The 26,378-nt window shown below is 42.5% G+C and overlaps 1 protein-coding gene and 1 pseudogene across 1 annotated transcript; one reads left to right on the top strand and one right to left on the bottom strand.

Annotated features, from left to right (window-relative positions):
• Positions 1-5,198: 5,198 nt before the first annotated feature.
• On the bottom strand, positions 5,199-6,491 carry LOC136454023 (germin-like protein 1-3). The gene is made up of 2 exons (XM_066454577.1): positions 6,232-6,491; positions 5,199-6,116 (listed from the first exon to the last, which is right to left on the bottom strand). Exons 1-2 carry the CDS (start codon positions 6,374-6,376, stop codon positions 5,575-5,577), a joined length of 687 nt encoding a protein of 228 aa, XP_066310674.1. The 5' UTR covers positions 6,377-6,491; the 3' UTR covers positions 5,199-5,574.
• A 4,789-nt stretch (positions 6,492-11,280) lies between these two features.
• On the top strand, positions 11,281-12,138 carry LOC136455571 (uncharacterized; annotated as a pseudogene).
• The last annotated feature ends 14,240 nt before the right edge of the window (positions 12,139-26,378 follow it).

The following is a 26,378-nucleotide window of genomic DNA, read 5'->3' as shown; positions in this document are numbered from 1 at the left end:
CATGGGCAACCGGCCTACTATGGTCCAATGAATGCAAACCATGGCCATCCGCTGGCACTGGAGATCGAAGAGATGCCACCCGCCGGAGATGTGAAGATTAGGAGAATTGCTCCTTGGTCTTGGAAAGATGTCATGCTTTTATTTATGGCTATGGTCATCGCTTTTCTTATTTGGAAGTTGATGTACGCTTAGTTTCATAGAAGAGTAGGTGGACTTTGTTGTATGTGGTCAATCAAACAATGAATTTGTTCTAGGTGAACATATGCTATTATTTGACTTTGTTGTATGTGGACTTATTATTAGACTTTGTATTAAACATATTATATATATATATGAACATATGCTATTAGTAGTTGTCCGTGGCCAAAATTAACCATGATCGTGTCATAGCCATGACTCATCATTGCCTATTACCCCGTCGCCAAAGAACTGATCGGCAACAAGAAGCGGTTGATATTGCTGGGACGGGAGAGCCACATGATCCGACAAACGGTGACGGTGTCAATTAGGTCGGTGAGAACGAGCAGCCATGAACCCCGCCCAGCCTGCTCGATCTAGGTCAAAATGACCAAGATGGCCAGGTAACTTTGGTATCATGTCAGTATGTAGCCACACACGCTAATCAATTGAGAGGGTCATAGCTTACTTAGTGTCTCTAGCAGGAGCCTCCGCCGGCCGAGGAGCTAGAGGGTTTGGGTAGCAGGAAGGCCAGATCCAAGCGAGGCATGTCAAAGATTCCTATTGGTAGGAATGCACACTGGCACATTACTGAGCTCGATGAATTCGGGGATCCACTCTCACCACCTATAGCTTTGACCAAATACAAGACTATCTTTGGGTTACTTGTTAGGGACTTCATCCCAATTAAGTATAGGAAGTGGATTAGGAAAGATGATGACCAGTGGAGGGTTCTCGAAAGCGAGAAGGATTACATATGGGATGTCAAGATCCTAGAGTATTTCACTTTCCTAGCCGAGTATGACAGGGAGTTAGTCAAGAAGAAAGCAAAAGAAATCATGGGGACATCCTTCAAGAATTTCAAGGGGACATTGTATAAGAATTTTGTCCTCCAAAATAAAGAGCTAGATTTTGATGGTGGATAGTTTAGCAAGCAGAAGGACTTCTGGCAGGATTTTAAGGAATACAGGTTATCCGAGGAGTACTTAGAACTAAGCAGGAAGAATAAGGAGAATTCACAGAAAGCGACAAATCCTCATCATCTCGGCTCTCGTGGCTACACCAAAAAGATGTCATAATTTGAAGCAGAACTTCAAAAGATGGATTGCCTTGCTGAGGAAGACGTTCAGGTTGAGATCGCTGATTGGGAGCCCAGATCAGTATTATATTGTATGGGGAGAAATGTACGACATGCCGAGGATGGGAGCTTTAGCTCCTCAAATCAACCCATGAGCGAACTCATCTAGAGGATCTCCTAGGTAACTGAGGAGGTGAGGCAAGGGACTCGCACTTCTAATAGGGAGAAAGACGTGCTCACCTAAGCACTCGGAACCAAGGAGCACCCTGGTCGCACTAGAGGAACCGGTGTTGTTCCTTGGAAACTAGCATTCCCTCAAGAATCTAACACTTACCGGAGCCGCTCGAGGGGTAGAGCGGAACATGAGGCAGAGTATTTGAGGAGACTAAAAGAGATGGAAGACAGAATGGAAGCATGGATTGAGGCGACCGTTGAAGCGCGAGTCGAGCAAATTTTGCTATCCAAGGGGTCAGTAGTACCACAAAACCCTACTTCTAGCAGCCTTTAGCCCACGGTTTAGGGGTTGCAACAGCTGCGGATCGACCCCGCTCGATGAAGAAGAGATGAATCTGCCTCATCCGGTGGATGACATCACTGAACCCGTCAATGTTAGGTTGTACATCCATCAGGAATAGACAAAGGACAAGGTGGCGCTCAGCTAGGCCTGGCCTGCGGGAGACAGGACAATTAATGGCTACCCAATTCCACTGGGGTACGCTCGCATCACCATTGATAGAATACTTGATAAGAAGTTTAACAAGATACCCATTGAGTACCCCGTAGCGGAAGACAGGTCGAAACTTGGTCAAAATAAGGGCTCTCAAGTGGCTTGGCGCAAGCGCTTCATTAAGCTTGACCATCAATTGTCCTCTGATGATGAGGACGACTGTAAGTCTTCACCCACCTCTAATGATCACTCACCATCTCCCAACAGAGATCACTCCCCTTCTCATTCGGATCCATCACCCCTGAGAAGACATAGGTCTCCTTCTATTCCTCCTCGTTCGACTCCATCTTCATCAGCCCCGAGAAAAGAGACTCCTCCTCCTCCTCCTCCTCCTCCTCCCCCTCCTCCTCCATCTTCATCAGCGCCGGGAAAACATAATTCTCATCGTCATCCTCCTCCTCCTCCACCTCAGCCCAAAACAAGATCAAGGACATCCTCACAGTCGCAGAAAAGGTCCTTGGATTCAGTCGCTAATGCTCCCAAAGTGGACCAACAAAAAAGAAAAAGGCCGTTAAGTGGCAGCGTTACCACCTTGATGAAAGAAAAATTTACAGCACACATCTCGAAGGAAGATTGTGTTAGTTTCTTCAATCTCTGTGCCTCACTGCCTTCGTATATATTGAAGTCCGAATTCGAAAGGCAAACATAGAATAAATACGCTACAACAAGAGATGAAGAAATACACAATAAAGATTTAAGGAACATAGAGAAGTACGTCGAATACAACCTAGGATTAACCATGGAAGAGGCCGCGAACATCTATTATGATGTACAAGGGACGGGAACACCGGCAATGAAGTATGAAAGGGGCAATCTTTTGGTTCTCGATGACGAGTATAAAAATCTGACAACATATATGCGCCAGTTGCATGAATATTATATGGCTCAAGCAACAGAGATGGACGACTTTGGTTTTGAGGTTATTATCTGTTCACCATATGTTTTCTATTATCCTGAAGAAGAGAAGTTCGATGTTGAGTGGGAGTACTTGTTCTAGCTATACCAGAAACGCGATCTCGATGTTCAAATATTGACGTTGTGGACTATGTAAGTACCCTACATGCGCGATATTATAATTAACTACTCTCTCAAGACAAATTGTTAACTTTTGAGCACTTCCCATGATTTTATGTAGGTGTATATCAAAATTTTGCATTGTAAAAAGCAAATGGGATTACATAGGCTTCTTGGACCCCTTGCGAGTCAATGAGAGGACATGTCTAGGCCTCTATGGATGTGACGTGGAAGACCTGAAATAGAGATTGATTGCTGTTTTCGATGAATTCACGATGAAGAAGAAAACCCACATACTTCTAGCCTACAACTGCGAGTATGTGTTTTTGGCTTTTAATTTTATGCTTCTTTTTTCGTTAAGATTATTCAATAATTAGGATTTTGTGATTGCAGCAACCATTTCGTCTTCATTTGTGTCAATCTTGCCAAAAAATCTGATCGAGGTGTGGGCCTTGAAGAAAAAACCATTTCATCATCTGGATGCACTGGTGGCAGTGCTGAATTAGTAAGCGATCCTAATAACTATTATTTTCTTGTCACACATACCGCTTTCTAATGTTTCTCCTTTTAATATTGCTCAGTGTCCGAAGAAGACATATCGGTGGGACGCCGGTCCCATTCAAGGTTGTCGAAATGGAGGGGAAGTGCCTATCATAGCCAGCGGCAAACAATGAGTGCGGGTTTTATGTAATGTGGGCAATGCTTCGCTACATCGGCGGAAAATCAGAAGAAGCCGATAAGTTGGTGTGTATAATCTCCATTTCATTTATGTCTGTTATAATTCAACAAAATGATTTACTGTTCCTCTTTGGATATCATCTTTTTTGAACGACAGCGCAAGAAATTTAAGCACGAAAGGCTGCTAGACATGGAGATCGTCGCACTACAATCGTCGCTGGCAAAATTTATCTTAGCCGAGGTATTGGAAAAAGATGGAGTATTTTTCATTACACAATCCGTGAGGTACAAGGGCCAGTATGGCCCAGAGCGGCTCGGAAGATTATTGTAGGAAGTCCGAGAAGCATGTGTGAAGTCCAAGAACATTTCTTTTTTATTTTAAGGGATCGAGATGTGGATAAGAACATTTGAATTGTAATCATAATATTTGTAATGTTTAATATTGATGGACTTGTCATCTACGTAGCGTATATAAAAGCGAAACCCGATTCCACGAAAAAATATAAATTAAAATAAATTATAAAACAATAAAATACGAACGGACCATCACCGCCGGTTAGCAACAAACTGGTAGTGTTGTCGTAACCATCACTGCCGGTTAGAAGGAAACCGACAGTGTTGGCTTGCTCAACACTGCCGGCTTGAACCATGAACCGACACTGATAGTTACGAGAACACTGCCGGTTTGATTCATGAATCGACACTGATATTTACTACAACACTGCCGGTTTGAACCATGAACCGACAGTGTTGGCTTGCTCAACACTACCGGCTTGAACCATGAACCGACACTGATAGTTACGAGAACACTGCCGGTTTAATCCATGAACCGACACTGATATTTACTACAACACTGCCGGTTTGATCCATGAACCGACAGTGTAGGCTTGCTCAACACTGCTGGCTTGAGCCAAGAACCGACACTCTTGAAGCAACTGTCACTGTCGGTTGGCTCTACAAACTGGCAGTGTTGTTCAACTGGACACTGCCGGGTGAAGCTAGGAACCGACACTGTTTTATGTAGATCAGTGTCGGTTTTTAAGGACCGACAGTGATGTCAACCCCTCATCACTGCCGGTATGCCACTGTCGGTTCAAAATCCAGCAGTGAAGTAGGTTTTTGAACCGGCAGTGATGTCCAGATCTGGAGTAGTGGTAATTCCTTTGCCAGTCGGGGCTCATCCCCCTCCCCTGAAAAAAAATTAATACCCTATAAAAATTTCAATTGCATAGCACAAAAAAGTTATTATTTCACCCATTTTTTGATAATATTGTGTTTTTTCGCTATGAATACTAAATACGTACGTAAGAACATTGAAAAGCCATTGATACATATACTTGATGTATATATTTATCATATTTATGAAGTGTCATCGTATTGCCCGCCCCCACTAATCAAAACTCCTGGTTCCACCGCTGATGGCGCTCCTTTCTTTGATGGAGGTACGGTAGGAGGAACAGGGACTATCAGGTCGCCTGCTCACAGTTTTGACGGCTCCAATTTCTAAATGATGATGTGTATGCATGATGATGAACGACGACATAATTTATTATCCGATGAATATGTTGCAAGAGCAACAATAATCAGGACACTCATTACTCTGGATTTGCACATTGACAGAAACACACCACCGTACACATACAAGTGGCTCATGCAGAAATTGAAACGCAACAACAGTGAACTGTCGGTGAAGCCATGCATGGCTATCATGACCTCACCAAGAACTAAAGAACCCAACGAACTGATCGACCCATACACACTTGCTTTACAGCTAGAATACAAAGTGATGACAATGCTTCAATTAAATCACACACTCGCGATCGGAGTAAGTAGTACGGACTCGTTATTACCAGCGTATAATACGTGCATGGTGCTTGCATGCATGAGCATGACAGGCCTATTACTTGGGCGGGAACTTGGACTTGATGGCCTCCACGAGTCCTCCGTCGATCTGGAAGCTCCTGGCGAGCACGTCGGTGGGCACGGGCGGCGACGCGCCGAAGAGGGCCTCGGCGACGGGCTGCGTGCCGGGCAGCTGGCTGTCGAAGGCGGAGAGCACCGCGGCGGGGCCGCCGCCATTGTTCTTCTGGTAGTGGACGAGCCCCCGGGGGAAGACGAAGACCTCGCCGGCGCAGACGGTGCGCGCGTAGAGGCGGTTGGCGGTGGTGACGAAGCCGACGTCGAGGGAGCCCTGGAGGACGAAGATGACCTCGGTGGCGCGCGGGTGGACGTGCGGCGGGTTCACGCCCCACGGCGCGTAGTCGATGCGCGACACCGACACGCCCAGCGTGTTGAGCCCCGGGAGCTTCTCAACGTTCGCCGACGTCACTGCGGACCCCACCGCGTTGCCCGTGTTGCCCGGGGTCGCCAGCACGTCGGAGAAGAAGTCGTTCGCCGTCACGTTCTCCGGCCTCTTGCACGGGAATCCGTTCAGCCGCAGTGCTGCAAGGCATAGTTATTATTATATATATAGTGTGGACAGTGGACTTGGAGAGATCACCGAAAAACAATGTTGCTAGCTATAGCTAGTGTGTAGAACTGGAGATCGATGACTTACGGCCCTTGAGGGATTTGTAGTCGGCGACGCAGATGTCCTGGAGCATGTCGGGGTCGCCGGCGAGCACTGCAGGTGCGGCGAGCGCCAGGAGGACGGTGGCGGCGATGCAGGCAGCGAGGAGGGAAGTGGAGAGCTTGTTGGCCATGGTTGGTCCACGTCAAAAAGTATGTGCTTTGCTAACAAATTGCTGGTTCGATCGCTTCTTGTGATCCAGCTGTTAGTTGGCAGTTAGCTATGCGCAAGAAGGGAAATGGCTGGGTTGGTCTGAGGACGAAGGGAGGGCACCTGGTATTTATAGTGGTGGTTCTCAGACTAAGGCAGGTTCGGGGCTGATTGGTTTCGGCTGGTTGGTTGGCTTCTTTTTTTCAGTCAGAGCAGTATTTTTCTCTCACAATATTTCAATATAAACATTATTTTCTTGTATGAATAGTATAAAATTCAGTCCTACCGAACGCTGCCTAAGCTGGTACTAGTACTAGTTGCTTAAATATTGCTTAATAAACACATGACCGGCCGGTCCATCGCACGTACTGCATGGATTGGACGGGACGACGTACACATGCATGCATGCATGTGAACAGGTTAATTGGAAAGATGCATGTACAGTATATATAAGGTAGGCTTTCAGTATATCTGTATATGTAGTTCTTTCTTGTTGTACGTATACGTGCGTGTGTGTGACGATAGATATAAATATGATATCCAATCAAGCCGTTCAATACTTGGACCTCGACCATGCATGGAACATCAAGAATATATACACATAAGACATAACAATATATGATCCAACGTACGTGACGACCCATCTCATCTCTCACCAGCTCGTACGTACGACGTCACATATCGTGACGGATCTAGCTATATATTCCGGCCGCGTGAAGTAAATGCAAGAGTACGGAATGCTAATTGATATTTCCATTCATCACTGAGCTTTGGAAGATCGTGGCTACGGGAGTGGAGGTTACGGGAGCGTAGAAAATATTATCAATATATATATCTTTAAATAGATTTATTATAAAAAATAGATTCAACGAACCATCTAATGATACTAATTATATATGTATTATAAATATTAATATTTTATATATATATTGGGTCAAAGTTAAGTGCGTTTGACTTTTTGGTAAGTTTTTTTTAACCACAGTTAAAAAGGGACAGAAGAAGTAAGCTGTAGGCTTATAGTAGGTATACGGTTCATGCAGAGCAACCACGTGAAAATGGTCTTCTTAGCTAGGTGTGAGAAGAAGCTGTAGAGGAGTCGATTACTACCAGACTCCTTGAGTTTGCCGAGTGTCCGAAACACTCGGCAAAATACAGAAAACACTCGGCAAATTGTTCGCCGAGTGTAACACTCGGCGAATAGCACTCGCCATAAACAGTTCCGGCAAAGCCAACTTTGCCGAGTGCCATTTATCGGGCACTCGGCAACGTTTTTGCCGTGTGCAGTTTGGCTCTCGGCAAAAAGAAACGGTCATAACGCCAGACCTGCCGTTAACAGCGACTTCGCCGAGTGTCAAACGGCAAGGCATTCGGCAACTAATTTTTTTTAAAATATTTTTGGTTTTTAGAATTCCTTGTCGCCGAGTGCTGCACTCGGCAAATGATAAACATATGCCGAATGTGGCACTGGCAGACACTCGGCAAACATTTTTCAAACAGTATTTGGTTTTTTTAAAAAATAGCTCTTCGCCGAGTGTCTTGGTGATAACACTCGGCAAATTGTGTTTGCTTTGCCGAGTGTCTTGGTCATAACACTCGGCAAAGCCTCATAAATCTGATTTTTTTTGTTTTTGCATTACATTTCACAGCACATATATATATCACAGCACAGATATGTTTCACAGCATAGATATATTACACAGCACATATATCACATATATATATCATCTCCACACACCACATATCACATACATCATAATAATCCACAATGGTACACAAATGTCATACCACAATACCAACATAAGGTTTGAGTTTAAAGTATCCACCACAAGTACATTACAAGCATAAGTGCAACACAAGGAATAAGTTCAACACATGAAAAGAAGCAAATCACCAATTAGACCACGGCGACTGCTACGGTGGGTCATGAGGTACATCGTTTGATGCCGCCGATTGACCCTACACAAAGAATAGATAAGATTACTTGATAGCTGCAAAAGGAATTGTTGAGACATATATAGCTAGTAGCATTGCAATTCAAAAGGCAATACAACAAATACAGCTGTGTGTGTGAGTGTGTGTGTGTGTGCTGGTGTGCTGGTGTGTGTGTGTGTGTGTGTGAGTGTGTGTGCTGGTGTGTGTCTGTGAGTGTGATAAGATTACTTGATAGCTGCAAAAGGAATTGTTGAGACATATATAGCTAGTAGCATTGCAATTCAAAAGGCAATACAACAAATACAGCTGTGTGTGTGAGTGTGTGTGTGTGCTGGTGTGCTGGTGTGTGTGTGTGTGTGCTGGTGTGTGTGTGTGAGTGTGTGTGCTGGTGTGTGTCTGTGAGTGTGAGTGTGAGTGTGTGCTGGTGTGTGTGTGTGTGTGTGTGTGTGTGTGTGTGTGTGTGTGTGTGTGTGTGTGTGTGTGTGTGTGTGTGTGTGTGTGTGAGTGTGTGTGCTGGTGTGTGTGTGAGTGTGTGTGTGTGTGTGAGTGTGTGTGTGTGTGTGAGAGAGTGGACATAGGGATAGATATACTCACAGGAGTGTCTTCAGGAGGACGAGGAGGAAGGAATAGCGCTTGTGGCAGAGGTTCACCCATCTTCGCGTCGAGATTTTACATCCACTGAAACATCTGCTCCTGCCTCTGCCGATCAGCGTCAATCTTCACCTCCAACACTATTCTCTGCCTCCTCTCTTCTTCTAGCTCGGCCTACAAAATTTCACCCCAATGTTATAATGGAAATCAAAGGTATGTAAGAAACAATAAACGACGAATAAAAGAGTAATAACCTGCAAAGTCTGCATGGCATGCTGCGTACTGGTCGGCCGTGGGCGTATAGGCGGCCTCTGGCCCGTGTCGCTTGCTTGGATCTAGAAGAGAGTGGGAGTAGTGGCTGTGTCGACGACGCTGTCGCTAAGCCAGTACCTGCCATGCTTCTTGCCTCCTCCCACCATCATGACAAGGTCTCCTTCGAAATCCTGGGTGCTAGGATCGTACTTCGGCCCATGGACTGCCTTGGCCGCCGTTGTGTACTCGGTGAGACGGCTATGGATGGAGGGATTGCTGTACGCCGAGGGGGGGTCCTCCGGGTTGAAGTCGACGGCGGACGTCGCCTTGCCCTTGTGGGCCATAGCCCATGCCTTCACCTGGGAGCAAGGTGCGCCACCATGTGACGCCGACTGTGAAACAAACAGTAAGATCATTAGAAACTATGCAGAAGCAAGCATTGGAATACATAAATGAAGTCACGTACCCATCTCTCCGCGTACTCGGCAAGGGTAAGGTTCCCCTGATGGTGTGGTGCACCTGTCATCATCAAACGCCGCTCCCGGCAAGCGACGTGTGTCTCCGACCACTCCGGGGAGCACCACTTGTCCACCATCCTCCTACAGCACTCGCCTTTACCGGCCACCGTGTGGAGGGCTTTATACGAACCATGTGGAACGCTCCATGTTGTTGGTCTCAAGAGATCATGTAGGATCGGTTAGAAACAAAGGGTGCTTTGAAGTCAATGGCGGACCCAGGGTCGAGAGTGGATTTATCATCTGTATGTGTGGCCGCATGGCATATCATGGCCGTTGAAGTGTCCCAACTGCATCAAGATTCGTGATCACGTGTGAATCAACTTACTAACAAACCATTAGATTTAATAAGACCCTAAATTCTAAACCCTAAACCCTAAACCCAACACAACAGAGTGCCAGCAGCATAGGAATGTAACAGCATCAAGATTCGTGCTGCAGGTTGTATTGACGGTGAAGATAGACCTGCCGGACACATACACAAGCGGCAAGACATTTCCCACCCAGAGTCCGGTGAACCTAGCCATATGCGCCTGGCCTCCATAATGAGGCATTTGTTGTAGCATCCTTTGTTCAAAGTTTCAAAAGACGTGACCTAGCTTATTGGCCGCTTAAGGTTCACCTAGCCTAGGCTCTATTTGAGTGTTCGGTTCGCTACTACTTGTAGCTTCTCAGTGTAACCGAATGAGGTAACAAATGCCTCACACAGTCACACCTGACCAAAGGTAGTATCAGCTATCACAGGGGTCACAGACAACACAAGTTGTGGCAAATGACTACCACGACACACAATTAATATTACTCTGAACGAGTGGACATCAATATACCCAACGAGTGTCTCACCTGGCCTAGGGGCAGCCTGCAAGACGCGGCGACGACTTTGGTGTTAACGGCCATGGGCGGTGCCTGGATTGATGGATACCTTGTGTGACTACCGATGGGGCGTCAGTGACGCTATGAGTTAGCATGCATGGTGCAGGGATGCTTGAGTCAAACCTGGTCGAGACAACATCAACCTCGAACATAGAAGGCTAGTGGAGGCAGGGCATATGGTCATGAAAGTCAAAATCATGAAACAACATGGCTAGTACCTGGTGAATCTTGATGGTCACTATTTATCGCGATAGACGACATATATGTGTGAGCATCTATAGACTATGGGCCTATTTGTTTGTTTCCCTAGCACTGGTGCTCTGTGTGTGCTTGGTGCTTCGTGAATCTTTGTATTGAGTAGTTGGGTCGTAGTCTCTTGTCATAAAATGGATGCATGTTCCTCCACATGTGGTGTGTGTGAACAGGTAAAGTTGTGTACCATATCAGAGCTAGGTATGGGTACGGTACGAGGCATAGAATAATATGATGAGCTATATATACAAGAATAGTTGTAGAGCTTAGCATATATAGCTAGGTTTAGAAATAATTGAGTGTACCATGATGTTGTTAACGTTTTATAGCTAGGTTTAGAAATAATTGAGTGTACCATCGTTCTACCTGCAAGAAACCACCGTTCTGTTATAGTTGTCGAGAGTCAGGTCATAAGTCCAATCAGTGTCCCTTGATGAAATCAAACAAGGGTTTGCGTCTTTGTGCGTATGGTATGCCTGCTCAGATCTTTTATGCTCTAGATTTACCTGAGCCTAAGGCTAAAGCTAAACCTGAAACAGAGGGTCCGATTAGAGCTATTGTGTCGATTTTGGAAGGAAGGGGTACTAAGTTTAGAGTTAAGACTGAATTGCAATATTTGATGGATTCGAATTGGGATTGGGATGTCAAGCACATCTCGGGGAGTGAATTTCTGGTGAACCTACCATCCAAAGTGGCTTTGAATCTGCTAATCAAGATGAAAAAAATCAAGTTTATCATGTCTAACATTGTGGCTGTGGTTGAGGAGTCAGATATGGATCCAGAGGTGTTTCAGGTTCTTCAGTCTGTGTGGGTTAGAGCTATTGGCATTCCAAAATTTGCTAGAACTAAGTTTGTTGTTATGGAGCTGGCTAGGTTGGTGGGTGACCTAGAGGAGGTGCATGTACCATCTCTACAATGGAAAGCGGTGTGGGTAAAGGTGTCATGCCGCAATCCTAACAAGATAGGTGGGACATCTGAAGTGTTTATTAATAAGAAGGGTAGAAAGATAACTTGGTATTTTTTAGACAAGCTCCAGAATTATCCCCCATCCAAGCCAGATGATGATCCTGATGAAGAAGAAGATGATGTTACTGATGAAGAAGACCCAGAATCATAAGATAGTCATGGATGGCTGGAATCGGGCAAACCTATACCTGGTGATACTAGTTAGAAATATGGGTCTGGTTCTTCTAGTCATCAAAGGCAAGTTGCTATGGGTAGTTCTAAAAGTACTGGTCCACTTGTTGAAGAATTAGAGATGAATACTCGGGGACCTAATGATGATATAGATGATTATCAGAGGTTGATGACCAAATCTGGCATTGTTTAGGATATGCATGATTTAGCTGCTAGTCTGAATCAGCAGGGTGATCTGGTGCTTGAAAATGTGGTGTCATCTGATGGGGGTCAGACATCTCTTTTGGAAGAGGAATCATATGGGGTTTCCAAACTTCAGCCAGTTAAGAGTGGCCTGGTTAATTTCAATACCAGGCATAGTTCGAGAATTCAAGAGAAAAAGGAGCAATTCAAGATAAATCGGAAGATAGGACAGCTGATGCAAAAGGTACTAAATCCATTCCCTCATCTTCTTGTTCTATTGATACTTGCTCCTTAGATTCTATGGCTAGAGTATGTGGTTTCTCATTGGGGCAAGATGAGGCTTCTAGAATTGCAAACATTTCTTTGATACAAGCTAAGGAAGATGCTTTCATTGCTTTGCAAAAAAAACTAAGCAAAAGATTGAGTCAAGTTCTGTGATCCCAAATGATACAATTATTAGAGTTCCTTTGGAGACTGAGAGTTCTGTGGATTTGAGCCCCTAGGTGTTAGAGTTGATGGGGGGTGGTGCTGATACAATGAATAAATTATCTCATAGAGATCAAGGATGAAGATTCTGTATTGGAATATTAGAGGTCTGGGAAATATAGGGAGGAGAAAGTTGCTTTTAGAATTAGTTAATAAACATTCTTTTGATTGCATCTGCTTATAGGAAACCATTAAGTCTTCTTTTAGAAATAGAGAGTTAGAGAGGTTCGCTGGCCAGAAGGATATGTTTTGGTCCTGGATGCCTTGTTCTGGACATTCAGGTGGTTTGCTCATGGGTGTGGATAAAGAGCTGGCTATAGTTACAGCTGAAGATGTGGGTAATTTTTACCAGTGTTTCAATCTTACCATGAAGGCAGATGGTTTACCTGGACAAACAGACAAAATCCTCCGATTATGTGTGTTCTAGATAGAGTTTTGGTGGCAAATGCTTGGGAAGATAAGTTTACTCTGACGTCGGTGGTAACTGGTCCGAGGCTAGGATCAAATCATAACCCTCTTATAGTGGATACAGGAGGCAATGCGCTAGGTCAGCAGTTTTATTTCAGATTTAGTGCTCATTGGCTCTAACAGGAGGGGTTCAGAGAATAGGTGAGAGATAAATGGCCTTCAAGATTTAAATATGATCCTTTAGATCATTGGCATGTGATTTCAAGTAAGTTGAGGAGAGCTATAAAAGGCTAGGGTTAGAATCTGGATAGCCAGAGAAGAAAATAGAAGGAAGAAATTATTAGAAGAATTGCCATATTGGATGATTGGAGTGAGGAAAGGGAACTGGCTCATTTAGAGTGGGAGGAAAGATATGCTTTGGATCAAACTTTTAACCAGATGCTGTTAGAAGAAGAGTTACAATGGCAAAGAAGAGGTGGTGAGAAATGGTTGTTGGCTGGTGACTCAAATTCTAGCTACTTTCATAAATGTGCTAATGGCAGGAGAAGGAAAATGCATATTTCAATGCTAGAGGTGAATGGTCAAGAAGTGGTTCAGCCTGGCAGCCTTAGAGATCACATTACGGAATACTATAAAAAATTATTTGGGAGTGAAGAGGTGGCTGATATGCATTTGGACAGGGATCTTTGGCTGAGTTATCAGCAAATTTAGCAAGAAGAGAATGAGTTTTTGACTAGACCATTCTCTTTAGAAGAACTTGATGTGGTGATTAAGGAGATGAAAAATAATACGGCTCCAGGCCTGGATGGTTTTTCAATAGAATTTTTCAAAGCTTTTTGGAATATGATAAGAGTGGATATCAAAGAAATGCTAGATAGATTATATGATGGGCAGTTGGAGCTGTGTAGACTAAACTATGGAGTTATTATTCTGTTACCTAAGGTTAAACTGACAAATAGTGTCAAACAATTTAGACCGATTTGCCTTTTAAATGTAATATACAAGATTATCACCAAAACTCTCACTGTAAGGCTCTCATCAATGGTTGGTAGGGTGGTGAGTATTTTCCAAACAACTTTTATACCTGGAAGAAATATTTTAGAGGGAGTGGTGATCCTGCAGGAGGTGATGCATGAACTTAAGGATACAAAAACAAGTGGGGTTATCATCAAGTTGGATTTTGAACAAGCGTATGATAGAGTTAATTGGAATTTGTTAGAGAAAGTTCTTCATAGAAAAGGGTTTGATATGAAATGGATTCAATGGATGAATAAAGTTGTTAGAGGGGGAAAGGTGTGCATTGATCTGAATGGGGAAAGAGGGGACTATTTTAGAAGCTTCAAAGGACTTAGACAGGGTGATCCATTATCTCCACTGTTGTTTAACCTTGTAGCAGATGCCCTTTCTGCTATGTTATCGAGAGCCTGTGCTGCTGGGATGATTAAGGGGCTTGTACCACACTTAGTTGAAGGAGGGTTAACACACTTACAGTATGCTGATGATACTATTCTGCTCTTACAGTTTGATTTACAAACTTTGCGAAATGTTAGAGTAATTCTATCTTGCTATGAGGCTATGTCAGGAATGAAGATAAACTTTGAGAAAAGTGAGATTTTCTCAGTAGGTTTGTCTGCAGCGAAGATGAATGTTGCAGCAGAGATGTTGGGATGTAAAGGTGGAGTTCTTCCGATGAAATATCTAGGAATGCCGGTTAGTTGTTATAAGATATCAAAAGCACAAATGAGTTATGTTTGTGAGAAGACAGAGAAAAGACTGGGAACTTGGCAATGTGAGTATTTGTCATCAGGGGGAAAATCTGTTTTGATTGATTCTTGTCTGTCTAGCTTACCCATGTACACGATGGGTGTGTATTAGCTATATGAAGGCAATTTTCAGAGGTTGGATTCTATTAGAGCTAGATTCTTCTGGGAAGGGACAAGCAAGAAAAGGAGGTATCATATGGTTAAGTGGCAAGCTCTAAACAGGCCGAAGCAGTTTGGAGGTCTTGGTTTTATGGACATTAGAGTTATAAATACTTGTTTACGTGGTAAATGGATTGACAAGCTTGAAAGAGGAGATAATAGTTTGTGTTGTAACATATTGAGAAACAAATATTTGGGCCACAAAAGTATTTTCCAAGTCAAAAATAGGAAGGGCTCTCAATTCTGGAAATCTTTGTTGGATGTCAGAAAGTGGTTTCAAATGGGAAGGTGTATTAGGATAAAATCAGGGATGCAAACAAGGTTTTAGCATGATTGTTGGTTAGGAGATTGTGTACTGAAAGTAACTTTTTCTAACATGTTTCATATTGCTGTTCGCCAGGACCTGGAGGTGGCAGAGGCCTGGGTGGAAGGTCAGTGGTTTTTAGAATTTAGAAGGCAGTTGAATGGAATTTTATGGGAAGAATGGAGCAATCTGATGTTGTTGTTAGATGAAGTTTCTTTGTCAGATGGCAGAGATGAGGTGTTTTGGGCTTTAGAGAGATCTCAGCAATATTTAGCAAAATCACTTTATAACCTGATGACCTTTGGAGGGGTTCAAGATGTGCAAATGATGCTTATCTGGAAATGTAATATTCCTTTGAAGTTTAAAATTTTCTTATGGATGGCCATACATGATAGAATCCAGTGTGGGGTCCAACTGAAGAAGAAGAAATGGTCTGGACCGGAGGAATGTTTCAGTTGTGATAGACTTGAAACGTCGGACCATATTTTGTTCCAATGCCCCATTGCTGTTTTCTTGTGGTCATTTTTTCGTGAAACTCTTAGTTGGCCATTGTCGCCAACAAGTTGTTCAACGCTTTTTTTAGAGATCTTGACAAAACTTAGAGGAAAAAAACAACAGGTAACATTGTTCCTATGTGCAGGGGCGTTATGGACTATCTGGAAGGCGCGCAATGATGTGGTGTTTAACAAGAAGACGATGACTTCTCCGGTGGCAATCATTTACAAGACGTTGATGGTGGTGAAATCTTGGCGTCCGCTCTTGAAGCCCAATCTGAAGCCTGTGGCGAATGAGATGATAAATCTAGTTGCTTCTAATGCCACTGTAGCAATGTAGCTGTGGCGAGGGGTTGTCTTTTGTCTGTTTTTGGTGGTCCGAATGTTGGTGGTTCAAACTTGCTGTTTGGGTTTAGAGGTCTGATGATAGATCTTTTGATGTGTAGTTTATAGAGTTCGTTGAAGGGTTTAGTGCTTAATCTATAAGCTGGTTTTCCCAGCAGGATCTTGGGCTTTCGTTAAGCTTTCAATAAAAGCCGGGTGAATGCCTTTGATCTAAAAAACGGACCTGCTTGCATTGGTAGGGTTGCAGTATAATCAAACAGCTCTAGTATATATGCTTGAGAAGAAACTTAGGCCCGAATTGTTTGATTGCTTTGTGGTGTAGTCATATATATGCTATGTATGCAAGCAATGAACAAAAGCCGCCGGCCATCTTTTGAGCTCGTACCTTGTGAGTTCTGGCTTCTGCAGCACTAGGATTAATATTGGACGCCGACTTTTCGGCTGAGAATATATTAGTACGCCACCACGCCTACGCCCGGGCTCCGATCTTAGGCTGCTACGATACGTATACACGCCACAGAGCTGGCAACGAATCATGCACCGTAGCCTCGCCGTGTTTGTGGCCCTGAAACTGTACGATCGAGTGCATGCATCCGCATACGTACGTGAGGGCCAGGAGACATAGGCTCGTTATAATTCGTATTTTTCAGCTTGTTTTTTCAGCTGGGATAGTGTTTTTCTTTTCCAACAAATCAGTCCGAACAGTATTTCGATTTGTTTTTTCAGCGAAGCGAACAAGGCCATATTATCGAATATCGATCGATCGATCAGATCAGGCGCCGGCCGGCAGCCACCAACCGAGATTGATCCATTCGTTTCACTATGCAGTATGTAGTCACGTCCTATATATGTGCCAGTGTGTATGCCACCAAACTTTATATACAACCGTTAAACAAAAAGCTACTCGATCTCTCATCATCTCCTGCATGCATGTATCCTCCAATTAATGGCTGCGTCGGATCGTCGTCAGGAACTAAAAAATGTACTCCTCCAATCCTACGTAGAGCTCACCGTACGTGACGTGATGAAGCTAATATAGGGCGTATTTGGGACCGCGTCCTGTGCGCTGGTGGTCAAAAGAAGCGAAGAATCACGCCAAACGCCCTGCTGCGGTGCAACCAATTGTTTTCACCGCATGCATACGGCGTGAGCGCCGCAAAAATGAACTAGATCGGTGTTTTCCGCATCGCGGCGGGATAGCCGCGGTACGCGTACCGCACCACGCAGTCCTCAGTAGCAGCGATCCCAAACGTGCCCATAATTGCAGTGACGAAACCGGCCGGACCGAAATGCAGCAACGACTGTACGTACAGTTAATTGGTGACTTGCTTGTTACTCGAATTGATCGACCAAGCAGTACGCAGTTGTTGCAATATAATCCTAGACAGTAGACACGCTGTGTTTATGGTGATGAGACGTATACCCAACAAACCACGTACTACGAATGCATATATCATCGTGCATGGCATATATGTACCTATATATACTACGACGTACGTAGTACTACACGTGCACGTAATTGATCGAGTACTTGACTCCATGCCTACTACGGAGTACGTACTACAGAAAATCTGTCGGTTGCCTACACCTACCTTTCCAGCTGATTCTGTATGTATACGTACATGTATATATATGCATGTACACGCATCCTGCAAATGCGTACGTGCATGTCCGTTGTCGTAGATGATATATATACTCTTGCTTTCACTTCTCCACAGGGATCAGGCAATAATATATGGACTATGGAGTGCGTATAGTCCGTACTGAAAGTACGTACCGTGCCACTGCCAACAAATAAACTGTACGTACATTGCATGCATATACTAGACGTCGCTATGCATGCAGCTGCATGCAATATATATTATCGTCATCCTTGCGTGCGTGCATGCATCATGATGAACTGGTTTAAATTAATGTATATATATAAGATCCGGAAAATCTACATGCCTTAATAATGCCAATAAAAGCCCAATCTGACAGGTGCATGGATTATACTACTGTTGACTTTTGGCGCACGCGCGTAGCTACATTTCGCAAAACTCCAGTGATTGCATGACACGGACATGGCGCGTGCTAAACCGCGAAAATCTGCGTCCTCGTTGTCGGTTCGAAGCTCTTCATCATCTATAGTGATCTGATCACACTTCTTTTTCTTTCTTTCTGCTGCTTTGTATTAATTAACTACGCGTGATCGATCAGATCGCACCGTCATACATGCATGATGCATATCATGCACGAACCAAACGTCAACATTGATTGAATTGATGGATACGTACGCGTATGGTTAGATTGCATGCTGTATGGTACTAGTATAATAAAGTTACAAACAGTGTAGTGTATGCACCTACTGATCTACTATACAGAGCTAGTATGCACGATTTCTTTGCATCTAACTAGCTATAGCCACCATTTCCGCCTCTTATTAATAACTGGCGAGGTGCACTATAGCAGCTAGTGCTCGGTCAATCTCGTGAACCTCGTTAAATTGCGCACCAGCAGTGGCAGTCTCGCTCTACAGATACTTAATGCTCACAAATTGGTAATTTGCATTGTACATTTGCATGCATGTGCTGTGTTATTAACACACGTTCACTAGTAGAGAAACGACTTTTGATCCACTTCGAAATTTGGCTTTAGTCCTGGTATTTTTCGCGTTTGGAACTAGAGAAATCTTTAGTCCCAGTTGGTAGCTTCAACCGGGACTAAGGGTCCCTGCCCAACGGCTACTGCGGCAGGCTTTTGCTGCAGGGGACCTTTAGTCCCGGTTTGAGCTACCAACCGGGACTAATGGTTAACTTTTACTCCCGGTTGGTCCCTTTCTAGTTCCGGACAGAGTCTCCAGCCGGGAGTAGACTTTTACTCCCAGTTGGAGGGACCAACCGGGAGTAAAAGTTAACCTTTAGTCCCGGTTGTAGCTACCAACTGGGACTAAAGGTTTTTCTAGTCCCAGGCGCAAAAAATACCGGGACTAAAGCTAAATTTTGAAGTGGATCAAAAGTCATTTCTCTACTAGTGATTGTTTTTGCTATGATCATGCTCCATAGGTAGAGTATATGTTTAACTGTACTCAGTCCAAACATAGTTTTAGTATTCAAAATCATATTTATCCCACAATTTAGCAGAACGCGCTATTCATGAGTTCCTACTTCCAACTAGCTAGGGGTGTTTATTTGAGCCTTGAAACGACAAAAATACCCCTCTCGACTATCCACGTCTGGTATGGTTTAATTTGGTTGCATGCAAATGCAATTGGGCATTGGCAGGGTGCAAACTGCAAAGTGCATACATGTTTTAATTATTTGGTTATGCGTGCAACTAAATTTGGTAGGCACCGCGTCACGCCGTCACCCCAACAGAGACGAGGTTAATAATCAATGTGACCTTTATAGGGCGTGTTTGATAATAACCACACATTGCCACACTTCTTTGCTAAACTTTACTCAATTTGTAGCTAATAATACACTATTCACCACACCTTAGATAGGTATGATAGATTTGGCAAAAAAAAAAAAAGAGTCATTGATGCAATGCCAGGTGGGTAAGAAGTGTGGCAAGCCACAATTATGAACTAGAACCAAACGGTAGCCTAAAAAAATGTGGCATGCCCAATCTGTGGCATGGCAAATTTTGGCCACAGACCAAACAAGCCCTTATCTGTTTGAAAAAGTCTAAACTATCTATATTCTACACCGAGACTAGTAATTTTTTTAAACTAGTAAATCTATTATTATATATATACAAGTGTGTAAAAGGATCTCCATATATATATTCATCGAGAGGGTCTAAAAGTTATGAGATTAATTATGAAAAAGAAAAGACTCTACACCATTTGATTTTATGATGATCTAACAATCTAGATTAATCCAAAGAAGCATGCTCTAATACAATTGAAATATTATATTCAGAGAAAAAAATAAAATAACTTATATCGTGGATTTTTTTTATGATCTAATGGCTTAGATTAAATCGTTGCTACAAAAAATATTAAACCTGCTGTTCCATTTGTAGGGGCGGCTGGTGTCTGGGCACTCGAGCACGCCACTGTAGGGGCGGCTCCATCACCAGCCGCCCCTACAAAAAAATTTAAACCGTTGCTAAAAATCGTTTTTTACGTAGTGACTATGACCATGTCATGAAAAACATATTGGCTTCTGATACCCTACGAGTAATTGTTCCATCTATCTCCGATACAAATGCCTGAGAAGTTCATAGCAGAGAAGTGGACATCACTAGGGTTTTCCTAAAAGAAGGTTATCACCAGTTGAAATAAATGGGATACATTATATATAACTTACAACAATGTAGTAGAGTAGCAGGCCTGAAATTAGCACATCTCCAACGGTACAATGTGATATAAAATTAAATTCAAAAGAGGGTTAACGGACACAATTTGTGAGAGACTTGACAATAGTTTTAGAGAATGGAGTTAAAAATAAAACCTACCTTGATTTTGCACCAGTAGAATAAGCACGGCCACGGATAGTAGTGGTGGGATAAAAGAAGATGAGAGAGATATAGCTTTAAGCCAATAAATTCACCAACAATAGCTACATGGAGTTCATGCGAGTAAATGCAATGGGGCGCATGGATCAGAAAGAACCAATAAAACCAAACAAGGGAACAAAATTATTTATGAAAATACTAATTATTGTAGAGAGAAACGCTAGCTACATGGAGTATACTCCGTATATGTTTGTGCGGACCATATACTAAGACTGAAAAGTGGGATTTAATTAGGCCTCTTGGTCTCTTGTCATCTGAAGCTATAAAGATATATAAGATTGCGTGCAATTAAGGGTCCCTTCAAATCAGATTATTACATTTCTGGAACTCGAAGCAAATTAAAAGGAAGAAGAGTAGCTTACATATAAAGGTGGTTCCTAAATCCTTAGTATAATTGCGTGATGGGAGGATCCATGCATGATATGACATTGTTTGACATTTTTGCACCGGCAAAAAAAAATAACACAATAAGGCACGTAATTTCCCGGACGTGCATGTCCTCCTCCTAACGGCGGCCGTACTATGACAATTAAAAGCTAATTGCCAGGATCACAGGCCTACTAATTGCTGAGATTAGACACTTAACACACCTGTTAGTGAGGACGGTATCAACAACCATACTGTCACGTTACATTTTCTCAACAAAAAAAAAGAAATTAATTTGGCAGCAAAGTGTCATGTTCATTTCATTGTTTTGTTGTTGTGTATATATATATACTAGCCACTGTTGCCCGTGCTTCACTGCGGATGATGTGCTTGGTATAGGAAAAATCTTGGGAAATATGACTCATATGTCAATATATTTTCTCATCGCGTTGCTACGAAATGTTGGTATATTTGGTACATTAAATGGGAAAATATGGGAAGTAAAGGTAATATGACTTTTTTTATTACAATGTTGTAAACCAACATAGAGGTTGGTTGTCATTACATGATGCCTATTCTAGGCCAGCAAATCAATGACATGTTAGTGGAAAGAAGTATTTGATGGAGTTGGACTCAAGCAACGAACACACTTAGATTCAAAGCACAACATTGGCTATGATTACATTATAGGTGAAAAGAGTAAAAACCACAACACAAGTATGTCTCCTAACGTGAGAGTTTACAAAATAGTAAATTAGAATCCACTCCCCTTAGGCGAAACTATAACATATTTCGTAAATCTGGAATTACACGAAAGATTACACGGCGTCGAACACTGAATTACAGCTGGATTTAAAGTTACATGGTGCATGTACGTACTACACGAATGCATATCATCGTGCATGTACATATATTAATATATACGACGTACCCGTACACGTACATGCACTTGATCGAGTACTTATTGACTCCAATTACTATAGAAAATCTGCCGGGTGCCTACACCTATATACGCACGCGTACCTGTCCATGGATCGAGCTAGTAATAATCGGCCGGCACCAATTATCATTGCATGCGTATATATACATGTACACGCATCCTGCATGCGTACGTGCATATGTCGTTGTCGTAGATATATACTCTTGCTTTCACTTCTCCACGACATGGATAAATAATACTAGTATATGGACTATGAAATAATACGAGTATATGGACTATGAAGTGCGTAGTCCGTACTGAAAGTACGTACTGTGCCACTGCCAAAAAATAAACCGTGCATGCATATATACACGTCTCTATATATGCATGCACATGCATCTGCATGCAATATATAAGTTCCGGAAAATCTACCATGCTTATCGGTTATAATACAGTGTTTTTCTCTCACAACAAAACAGCATCAGCCGGCTTATAAGCCACAGAAACAATCAAGCGAACAGGGTATACGTGCCTTAATAATGCCATTAAAAGCCAAATCTAACTGACAGGTGCATGGATTATACTACTTAACTTTTGGCGCGCGCGTAACTAGTGATTGCATTGCATGACACGGACATGCTGCGTGCTAAGACTATCTCCAACAATATCACCCAAAATATAAGATTCATTCCACGTTTGGGTAGCATTACAGGTAAAGGGTTCAATACCCATTTTTTGTCTTCTCCAACAGCAGGACCTAAAAGAGAACTCTTTATGCAAATGAGTCTCCAGAAGAGATGATACTCACATTTTGGTTGTGCCTCTGCTGTAACCCAAAATAGGTCTCGCATATAAGTATTCTGTTAGAGGTTGATACAGTACCATCCATGATTCATTTTGGATTTGGATCTCCATATAGGTCATCCATTGGAGACCGTCTAAACCGCGAAAAACTGTGTCTGCATTGTCGGTTGGAAGCTCTTCATCATCTATAGTGATCACGCTTCTTTCCCTTTCTTTCTTTCTTTATTTCTGCTTTGCATTAATTAACTACGCGTGATCGATCAGATCGCACCATCATAGACATGCATATCATGCACGTACCAAACGTCAACATTGATCGAAGGATACACGTATGGTTAATTAGACTGCTGTATGGTAGTGTATAAATTAAAGTTACAAACACTGTAGTGTATGTGTGTGTGTATATATATGCACCTACTCATCTACTACAGATCAATGCACGATTTCATTGCATCTAACTAGCTATAGCCACCAATTCCGCCTGATATTAATCACCATGTTCACTTATGCTGAAATTTAGCTTATGCTAAAATGTTATGAAAGAAAAATATTGTTCCATAACTGAAAAGTAGTTCTGAATACGTTCAAACGAATGGGGCGAATAACCGGGGAGGTGCACTAGCAGCTAGTGCTCCGTCAATCTCGTGAACCTCGTTAAATTGCGCACCAGCAGTGGCAGTCTCGCTCTACAGATACTTAATGCTCACAAATTGGTAATTTGCATTGTACATTTGCATGCATGTGCTGTGTTATTAACACACGTTACTACTGTTTAATTTTGCTATATGATCATGCTCCATAGGTAGAGTATATGTTTAACTGTACTCACTCCAAACATAGTTTTACCATTCAAATTTTATCCCGCAATTTAGCAGCTATTCACGAGTTCCAACTCATCGGAATCTATTTATTTAGAGACAGAGATATTACTTCCAAATAAGGTTCCCTCTCTCCTATCCGCGTCTGGCATGGTTTATTAGTTTGGTTGCATGTAAATGCAATTGGCAGGGTGCAAGTGCTGCATGCATGCATGCATGCTTATTAATTTGGTTATGCGTGCAACTAAATTCGGTAGGCCCCCGCAGCACCCCAGCAGAGACGAGGGTAATAATCAATATTAAGAACTTTAGGGCGTGTTTGATAATAACCACACATTGCCACACTTCTTTGCTAAATTTTACTAAATTTGTAGCTAATAGTTTGTTCACCACACCTTAGATAGGTAGGTATATATGGTTGAGGAGAAAAAAAAATAGCCATTGAGGCAATGACAGGTGCATCAAAGCATGGCTTTCATGACAGTGACCTAGGGGACAAATGGATTCTTGTGGCCAATATTATGACCATGTCGTGAAAAACACATTGCCTTGTGATACCCTACGTGTAATTGTTCCATCTATTCTCCTATACAGTATACACATGCATGCATGAGAAGTTCATAGCAGAGCAACGGACATCACTCAGGTTTTTCTAAAAGAAGTCTATCACCAACTGTCGAAATAAATGGGATACATTATAGCTTACAGCAATGCAGTAGGGATGTAAAATTAGCACATCTCCAAAGGTACAATGTGATATAAAACTAAATTCAAAAGAGGGTTAAGGGACACAATTTGCATTGTGGGAGACTTAACAATAGTTTTAGTGAGAATGGAGTTAAAACTAAAACCTACCTTGATTTTGCACCAGTAGAATAACTGAATAATTAAGCCCGGCCACGGATAGTAGTGGGCGGATAAAAGAAGATGATCGAGAGAGAGATATATAGCCTTAAGCCCATAATTCACCGACAATAGCTACATGTAATTCATGCGCGTAAATGCAATGGACGCATGGAGAAAGAACCAATAAAATCAAACTAAAGAACAAAATTATTTATGAAAATATTTTTAAGTAAGAAAAAACTAATTGTTGTAAAGAGAAACGCTAGCTACCTCTCTATGTTATTTGTGCGGACCATGTATACTAAGACTGAAAAGTGGGATTTAATTAGGCCTCTTGGTCACTTGTCATCTGAAGCTATAAAGATATACAAGATTGCGTGCAATTAAGGGACCCCTTCAAATCAGATTATCATTATATTTCTGAAACTCGAAGCAAAAGGATCGAAGAAGATCGAGTAGCTTACATATAAAGGTGGTTCCCAAATCCTAAATATAATTGCGTGCACGGGACGTTGCATCATGCATGATATGACACTGTGTTTGACATGTTTGCATCGACACACAAAAAAAGGAACACAATAAGGCTATCTCCAACAACAACACCGAAAATATAAGACGCATTCGTCCTTTGAGTAGCGCTACAGACAAAAAGTTCAATACCTATTCGGCATCTTCTTCAACAACAAGACCCAAAAGAGAATCCTTTCTGCAAATGAGTTTTCAGGAGAGAGGATGCCCATATTTGGATTGTGCCTCTCAGGCAACCCAAAATATGTCTCTACTATGTTGAAGGCTGATTTTGGGTCTCTTGCTATCCATTTTGAGTTTAGGTGTCCATATAGGCACCTAATTTCCCAGACGTGCATGTCCTCCTAACGGCGGCCGTACGATGACAATTAAGCTAATTGCCAGGATCACACGCCTGCTAATTGCTGAGATTAGACACTTAACACACCAACAACCATACCGTCACGTGACATTTTTTACAAAAAAGAAAAAGAAACTAAATTTGGTACCAAGGTGTGTCACGTTCATTGTTATGCGGGCCCGTACTAGATTATTTACTGGGCCTATCTTTCACATTGAACTCAGAGTAAGGCCCAACCTATTTAAAGTTGACTGGGATGAAGCCATTTGGGCTGCCCTGCCGACGGCCATTTTCCGCCGCCGCCACCAGCAATGCAGGCGTGGTGTTCTGTTCACTTGCCTCGGCAGAATGCAACAAGGTTAGGTCACCTGACGATTTCTCTGCTGGCTGTGTACGTCCAGCATCTCTGGTGGGTACGACGACCAGTCCTTTGTAGTTGTTGGCAACCTAGGCAAGAGAGAAGCTCTGCCTGCTGGTTGTTAGGCACGATCATCCAACCCTTCTCGATTAATTGCTTGAGACCGATGCAGCTCTTTACTTCTTTGGATAGCTAAATAATACTCCCTCTAATGCAAATTATAAGTTATTCTAACTTTTCTAAATACATAGGTTTTATTATCTATCTACTATCTAGAGTACATATAAAAACTTATAATTTACAACGGAGGGAGTATTAAATCTGAGCTTTGAGTTGGACTTTTTTTTGTTACTATTTGCTTTGTTGAAATAATTGGTTTCATGTTCTTGGTTATAGGGGATGAAGCCGGATTGGTTTCGTTGTCTAAAAAATGTAGGATCAGTATAACACGAGAACAATGCACGACTGGATGAGTTGCTAGCAGATGTGCCTTCATTTTTTTTAGATAAAGTAGATGTGCCTTCATATTCTGTACCAGTAGCTGCTAATCACACTTATTTTTAGTTGGCAAGGTGGTTGTCCATCATTAATTTGCTTTGTGGTATGTAGTCCTGGAATATTGGCCCTGTTCGCTTTGCTGAAAAGTCATGGCTGAAAGTACTGTTCGCTGATTTGTTGTGAGAGAAAAACACTGTTCTTTCGCTGAAATAGTACGGCTCATAAGACAAGCGAACAGGGCCATTATTATTATTTTTAGTTGGCAGTGGTTATATTATATTTGTACAACATGCCAAGTTGCTAGCTAATCT

The sequence above is a fragment of the Miscanthus floridulus genome, chromosome 5 (genome assembly GCF_019320115.1).
Source record: "Miscanthus floridulus cultivar M001 chromosome 5, ASM1932011v1, whole genome shotgun sequence".
Taxonomy (NCBI): domain Eukaryota; kingdom Viridiplantae; phylum Streptophyta; class Magnoliopsida; order Poales; family Poaceae; genus Miscanthus; species Miscanthus floridulus.
Note: the sequence above shows the minus strand (reverse complement) of the source record. Positions and strands in the feature narration are given on the sequence as shown.